This window comes from Octodon degus, unplaced genomic scaffold, assembly GCF_000260255.1.
Source record: "Octodon degus isolate 3935 unplaced genomic scaffold, OctDeg1.0 scaffold00087, whole genome shotgun sequence".
NCBI lineage: Eukaryota > Metazoa > Chordata > Mammalia > Rodentia > Octodontidae > Octodon > Octodon degus.
This window is the reverse complement of record NW_004524663.1, coordinates 10,878,001-10,886,128: the sequence shown is the minus strand read 5'-3', so window position 1 is coordinate 10,886,128 and position 8,128 is coordinate 10,878,001. Positions and strand designations below refer to the sequence as shown.

At 37.8% G+C, this 8,128-nt stretch overlaps 1 protein-coding gene across 1 annotated transcript in view; it reads left to right on the top strand.

Moving 5' to 3' along the window:
- Window positions 1-5,037: 5,037 nt before the first annotated feature.
- Window positions 5,038-8,128, top strand: part of Rln2 (relaxin 2) — a 4,480-nt gene continuing 1,389 nt past the window's right edge. Inside the window, exon 1 of the mRNA XM_004637191.2 lies at window positions 5,038-5,251. Coding sequence (XP_004637248.1) covers window positions 5,038-5,251 — 214 coding nt within the window. The remainder of the gene's footprint in view (window positions 5,252-8,128) is intronic.

Below are 8,128 nucleotides of genomic sequence, written 5' to 3'. Positions count from 1 at the left end.
AAAAAAAAAAGCCAAATAATGGAATAGGAGAGAAAACAAACATGAAGGAAAAGAGTAAATAAATAGTTATCTTGTTTTAAACAAGTGGTTCTTTTCCACAATCTAGGAATAAGTATCATAGCTCATACCAAGGTATAACTTTGCTCACGCTAGTGGTCTAAGGTGGTAATCTTCCCTTAAAAATGGTGCTGGGTACAGACATCCACATGCAGTGGGGACAGGGCACCAATATGACCTTCCAATACTGTGTGATTCTGGCTGAACCTGACCTCCCACCACATGAACTGGGTCCATGTTCACCGCTCAAGCCCCTCAGGACTCCCTCCAGTTGCTCTCAAAGAACCAGGTGTATGCCATGGATGTCCTTCCCACATCCACCCTGAGAACTTCACAGTGTTGAGTGTGGCTTGAAGCCAAGAGGCTGTGCTGGGACTCGGGTTCAAATGCTGAGCCCTTCCCTACAATTGCATCTACAGCAGCTCTTATTTCACAACTGTGGCAGGCTATGGAAGAGGTTACTCACCTACTGTTAAGTGTGGAAGGCCACTTTGGGAGCTGTCTCCCACATTCTCCTCGCAGGTTTCAACTGAAGCAGATTCTTTCAGTCTTGGGTGGTTCTCTCTTCTTTGAAGAATGTTCTGTGATTGTCTTGGAATAGTGTTCTTCAGGTTGGAATCTTCAAAGCAGAGATCAGACCTGGCCACCATGCTGTGTTTGATTAATCCATCTCAGTGTCTCTTTCCTTTTAAGATAGATTCTCTTCCTCTCCATATTTGTTGTTGATGTTCTCCGAGTTCCCTTGGACATGGTTCCTCCTCTATTCAGACATGGAGTCATCTGGATTATTCCTCCACATGGATCTTTCCTCAGCTTCTATGATGTGACTCTTCTTCTAATAGCTAAAATAAACCTCCTGTACCAGATTTTTGCCTTGTCCAAAAGCAGGCTCATTGTTTGCCTGGCACTTCTGCTGTCTCATGAATAGGGGAAATAATTTTATAGAGGTTTTTGTTGTTACTAAGAAGCACCTTTTTCTTTCAGCTTGAAAACTTCCTTTTTATCTTTTAAGACAGTTCTATGGTAATGAACTTCATAATTTTTCTGTGTGAGTCTTCATCTCTTCCTTCTTTTTGAGGGATAGCTTTGCTAGATGCAGTAATCTTGTTGGCAAGATACAGTCCTTCAGCATCTTTTCTCCTGGTTTGGAGGGTTTCTATTGATATATCATCTGTATCTTTTAGGAACTCCCTTATTTCTATTTTCATTCTTTTCTCTTGCTGTGTTCAGTATTCTCTGATTGTCTTTGATTTTTGGCAGCTTGATTATAATATATTTTGGTGTAGTCTTACTTAGATTGAACTTGATTGGAGACCTTTCAGCTTTTTGTTCTCAATTATTTATATCTGTTCTCTGAGTTGAACAATTTTAAGCTATCTCATTAAATGAGCTTTCTATTCCTTTGCTTTGGCTCTATAATTCCCATAATTTGAGTAATTGCTCTTTTGAGTCTGTAAAGATAAACGCATAGCTTTTCTTCCATCATTTTCATTTTTACTTTATTTTACTCCTCCGTATATTTTCAAAAACTTTATTTTACTCCTCCGTATATTTTACTCAGGTTTGGAAGTTCTTTCTTCTGCTTAATCATTTCTACTCGTTTCTCCCTATTGAATTCTTAATTTCACTTGCAGTTTTGGGGTCAAGATTTCCCTTTTTAAAAATTAATTTCAATCTCTATTAAATTTCTCATCCTGTTTGATTCATTTATTGTAGGGGCCGGTATTCTTGATTTCTTTAAATTCTTTCTGCATTTTCTTAAAGTTCAATTATCTTTAAAAAATCATTACTTTGAATTTTTTCTGAAAGTTATATAAATAGCCAACAGACAGTATCATGAGCTATCAGGGATATGCATATAAAAATATAATAAGATAACATCTCATGCCAGCAAAATGGCAATTATCAAAAGACAAGACAAAAGAATGACAAATACTGGCAAGGATGGTAGAAAAAGAGCCAATTATAAGTTGCTGTTGGGAATGTAAATTAGAATTCTCATTATGTAGGACAGCATGGAGGATCCTCAGAAAAACTAAAAAAATACAGTTATCATACAGGATTCAGCTATCCCATACTGAAAATATAGCCAAAGGAAATAAAATTACCCATGAGAAAGGACATACCTGCACACCCATGGTTATTGTGGTACTATACATAGTAGCCAAATGTATAAGATCAACCTACATGACCATGAATGAATGGGTTAGTAAAGTACAACATGTATACATAGAATAGTATTTAGCTTTAAAGAAAAAAGAAACCCCACCATTTGTAGCACAATGGATGGACCTAGACGACTTTATGTTAATTGAAATATGCTGGCCATGGAATAAAGTATTACATGTTTCCTCTCATATGTGAGAGCTAAAAATGGTTGATCTGAATTTGTGATTGATCAGAATAGTGAATGTTAGAGGCTGGGAAGTGAGGAGAAAGAAAAGGGAGGGTAGGTGACTGGTGCCAAAGCACAGTTGGGTAAATGGAATCAGCTGTGGTGTTCTGTACCACAGTGGGATAACTACAGTTCACAGTAATGTACTCATATATTTTATGAGGCCCTAGACAAGAGGAATTCAAAGACTACACATAAACAATATGGAGAGGGAAATGCTAATTACCCTGCTTTAATCTATGTATGCTATAGGTATGTGTGGACCTGTCACACAGTACCACATTAATATATACAATTATTACATCTTAGTTAAAAATTTAAAATCTTCTCTTTCCCTTTCTCTCTCTGCCCTCCTCCCTCCCTCTCCTTCTTCCTCTTGCTCTCCTTTTCCCTCTCTGAAAATCCTGAGACAGTGGCTTTTAAGGGCCTATGGAGTAAGCATCCAACACATCCAGCAGTCACCTTTAAGTAGCCTGAGCAGACTCCTCCCATTTTTCCAGTCAGCCATGATTAGCTCACAGGCCTTTCTCCTGTTGCCTCCTACATCATGGTTCAAAAATGGACTCTCTTCTAGTGTCTGTTTCAGTCAGGAAAGGTGGAGGAAACAAGAATTCTTAGTGCCTGAATTAGGAAAACAAAACCTTTGCCAGGAAATTCCATAGGTGTTTTTAGGTTGTATTTGCCAGAAAAACTGTGTCATTTGAATACTGCTATTTGAAGAGACATTGAGAAATCACAAGTAGCCCTTTACAAGCCTCAAGAGTCAAAGCTTTTGTGTCTTCAGTGACTTTTCCAAAGACAGTGGTTTGCATGTATTAATCTTCATTCTTCCAAATAACTCCAACTGGAACTGGACTCCAGGAATATAGTGTTGCCAAAGAACTGAGCTTTGGAATGTAGTTAACATTGGATCCTTGCTCTAGCACCTGCCGGCTGTATCCATGGATACAGTCATCATTTCTCTTCAAAAAGGTTTTTTGTTAATTTTCTTGCTTGTTTTTAGGAAGAAATCTCTTTGATTTGTGCCTACCAAGTCTGTGAAGGCTGCATTTGCCTGTGACTGCTAACAGTGAGGTAAGCCCACCTCTGGCACCTGTGTGTGCTGGCTAAAGTTGCTCTACACAAGTAGATATGTGCTATCATTTTGTTTCCTCTCTCTGTGAAATAAAATGGCTACTTCAGTGGACACTTGTGAGGACTCTAAAACAGAAGCAAATTAAAAATTTAAAATATCCATAGAAATGTACAATTTTCAGTGAACAATTAATTGGAAGACAGCCTTGAAAATGGAGTCATAAGAATTTTAACCCCCAAACACCTTTAAATCTCAGTGTCAAGACACTTTGCCTAAGCTGCTTCTCTGTAAAAACCACTTCAAAATAATGCCCCTGACCAAACTACAGCTTTGTTTAAGTTATCTATTTATTTATTTTTTTAGAATTATGCAATACCTTGTATTTGACTCATGCTGACTACGCCCTGTTGAAATATCACCAAAGTAGGAGTTAGAATTATTTTACTCAATAACTCTATTTCCAGGTGAGTTAATGTGAGATTATGAATACAAGCAAATAAAGTGGTGAAAAATATGGACCTATGACACTTTTAAAAGTTCCTTGTACATTTAGATGATTTATTTAATGGGCATGCCTATTACATCAAACTGTTGATTTTTTAAAGTTAAATTAGGAGGTGATTAAATTAGAAATCACCTCTTACCAAATGCAGCTAACATAGATCATAGTAAAAAATATGAGCATATAATTTTTGCTAGCAAAATATTTTTTCTGAAATTGTGGAGTTATGCAAGTATTTGCTTTTCTTTTTTTCCTCTTTTCAATATCTGTACATGTAGAATATAATTTCAAAATAATATTTGGTTAAGTGGTTATAATCAATGTCACAGAGAAGTAAAAGGAAAATCTAACAGAGAAAGTGTGATGTACCTTTAAGAAATTAATGTACAAGCTTTTTTTGTTGAGAATTTTAATGCTTTTCCTAGGATTCAGATTAAAAGTCATCAGTTTTTTCTCTCTTGCTAACGGTGTATTCACCAATTTTATTTCTGAAGGATATACCACATGCAGACTGTATTATTTAACTATAATCTCATTTAGATTTGAAGGTTATGTGACAAATATTCATGCTGGAAAACTCTGGGCTATAAGAAGATAAGTGATCTATATTCTTGTTAATTTTTAGTGTAATGGCTATAATTCAATCTATGATAAAGGCAATGCTGCAACTATAGGATAACTTCAGTGTACAGGGTGATTTGAGCATAAAAGAGAAAATATCAGTAAGAAGGCCAAGGACAGAAAGATGAGGTAAAGAAAGAAAGATAGAAAAAAAGAAAGAGAGATGGGGTGGGTGATGAACAAGAGCTGAAAAAGGAAATTCCATGGAGGTACCTGGAAAGGGCGGAGCTAGAACCACTGACTTCAGAGCTGAGTGATAGCCCAAAAGATATAAAAGCCTGGTTGGGCCAGGTAGAGACAGCAACCTGAAGCCCAGAGCAGACACACAGGTGCAGTCTAGCAGGGGCCTGCAGAGGCACTCTCTGAAGCCACAGATAGGAGTCCAGGATGCTGCGCCTCTTCTCTGTCCAGCTCCTAGGAGTCTGGCTGCTGCTGAGCCACGTTTCTGGGAGGGTACCTCCTGGATGGTTGGACCAAGTTATTAAGCTATGTGGACGAGAATTAGTCCGAGCCAGGATAGAGATCTGTGGCAAGGTCTCATTGGGAGCCAGAGATTTGGACCAAGAGGAAGTACGTGCTCTGGGATCTGGACCATTCACAGGTAAGAGCGATGCCCACTGCCTCTCCATCCCCGCAGGTCCACACTTTCCATTGGTTGCCTCAGGCTGCCTGCCAACCAATCAGAACAGGGACTCGCGCAGCAGGCACAGCAAAGCATCTCCTCTTAGAAGCACACGGTATTTCTTCCTCCAGGTCAGCGATGTCTGAACAAGGCTGAAGCCCAAGAAGAGGTGATGCTGCTGGGAGCACTCCTAGGTTGGTGGGAAAAGCTGAGTAGCCCAGATAGCTGGTGTGGAGGCAACCGAGTACCTGGATGGGGTATCTCCAGTTGAGTGGAAAGTGGGTAAAAAGTGAGGTCATGAGCTGGGTATTAAGCCTATGTGTGTGCTCAAGGGCATGCTGCAGCATGGAGAGCTCTATGAGGTTCTAGGATGGGAGACAGAAAGCTCTTCTACTCCTCAGAGACCCCCAGTCGCCTCTCCACGCACCCTGTTTAAATGCACCTCCCACTTCTTGGGTGAATTGGGTTTTTTTTGTTCACCTGAAGGGTCAAGTTGGGAGTGGGGTGGGGGTCAGGTGGGGAAAAGGGAAGAGAAACAAGTGACAGGAGAACTGAAAACTGAAGAGAATCAGAAAGAAGGGACCTTGCCCGGAGGGCCAAAGGTCTTGCAGAAGACCTTTCTAGTTCTGAAAGCTTCGTTGATACTTTCAAGTTTTGGGAACTGCAGTAGATATATTTTTAAAGCAAGACCTCAGAATTGACCACAGCTCAAATCTGGAATGGCTTTAGAAATATTTTTGTTAGTTACAAAGCATTTATAATGATAATTTGGAAGAAAATTTGAGTGGCAGTGAAAATAAAATGTATGGGCTAGTATAATCAATTTACGGAAATGTTAAATTCATAAAAGGCAAGGTCAATCACTGATAATTAAGTCATTCATATCACATACATATGACTTGCTAAACCACAACTATGTTTTATAGGATATATACTACACATACGTGGCACTCACGCAGAGTTATTTTGCACAACATATCCATTTCCTTCTCTCATAACATTTAAAGTGAGATTTTAAAGTTATTTGTTTTTCTTCAGTGTCAGAAATTGATTTATTAATGCCTGTCTTTACATAATTCTTACATAAACTTAGTAGAATAGCAGTCTAGGAATTTACTAACAGACTAGATAAGACTAGATTGCACTACATGTGCTACTCATAGGAAAGGAAAATATACACAAAAAAGAAAAATAGGAAGCATCAATATATATTAAACACTTCGAAAAATATGTGTGAATATAATGAGAAAATGAAAACATATTAAATAACAAGTATTAACATTTGAATATAACTATGTGTATCTTTGGCATTTTCACTGTGAATTACGCTGGGAGCAATTTTTCACCATTTTATTCTCCAAAGCCTAATTGTCACATAACCTCGTGTGCTACATAATGACAGTTAGATCAGTGAAAGACTGCAACTACAATGGTCTCCTCAGTTTATACTGAGCTGAAATTTCCTATCACTCACTGAGATAGGTACAGTAAAGTCAAAGTAAAAACGTGTGGTACTGCTGAGGCATATAAACCTACCTCAGTACCAGTGGTATAAAAAGAGACAATATATCCTTGATAACAATAACCAGCACATAATTGATAACAATGATAAATAACTATTACTGGTTTTTATATTTACTATACTCTGTTATTCTAGGATGTACTTTTTAAAGTATACTGTAAAGTAGGATGCTGTGTTATGTTTGCAGTAACCTCATGTGTCTCTTGTTTACCACAACTCTTGACTGCTTGAAGAGAACTCTACTGTCTAGAACTATGTAAATATACACTATGGAGTTTTCACAGTGACAAAATAAAGAAACAGCACATTTCTCAGAACATTTGCCCTTCTTTAAGTGACACATGACTGTATGTTGAAACATTGTTAGACAGTTATATTATTTCCAAATTGTTGTTGAAAATGGTTTGCTGAACATATCCAGGTGCAGATAATTTGGCCAAATTTCTACTTCCTTAGATTAATTTTTAAACTATTTTGAAATAATTTTCTTTATTGCTACCTAATATATAATTTAATTGGAAATAGCCTAACAAAATATTGCTTGCATGTATGGATATACTAGAAGTATATGTCAATAATGTGACTCAAATGAGGCTTGACACTTCTGTTATGCAGCATTAAATTTGCATATACATTATTAAACTATTAGTTAACCATTTTACCTCTGCACTATTCCAATGTATCACTTACTCTAGCCTTTATTTATTTTTAATGTATTTGGTACAGGGTCTCACTATGCAGCTCAGACTTGCAGTGATCCTCTGTTTTTAGCCTCAATAGTGCTGGGATTGCAGGCATATACCAACATGCCCTGTCTCAGTGGCCAACTCAATGTATCTGGGGGTGGGGCTGGCATGGCATGTGGTGCTGGGAATTGAACCCTGGTCTGCTGAGCTACCTGGACAGCCTGATAAAGGGATAGTTTTATCTCATTTGTGGTTAACCAAGCGGCTACTTTCTTCACTTAGACTACTAAAGCTTCCAGCATGTTTGAATTATTTCAAGAGTAACAATGCTTAATTAATAAGTGGAAGGACAGTTTTGCTGTCCATGAAAAAGTGTAGCAAAAACTGATTCAGGTTTACTCTATAATTTAAATTTCATCTGTGTTTCTAATTTCTTTATGTGCTAACTGAAATTCTGTTAACTGGGAAAGGTAAGGCTAGGAGACAGTTTATAACTGACAAGTTTTCTGAGGGCAGCAAGTTTTTATTTCAGTCTCCTAGACAGCACTGCCAGACACATCGAAACAGTCAGTGAAGGTTCAGCTAAACTGTGCGAAGAACAAAGATGTCAGCTGATTCCAGCAGATCCCAAACCCAGTTTTTTTTTTT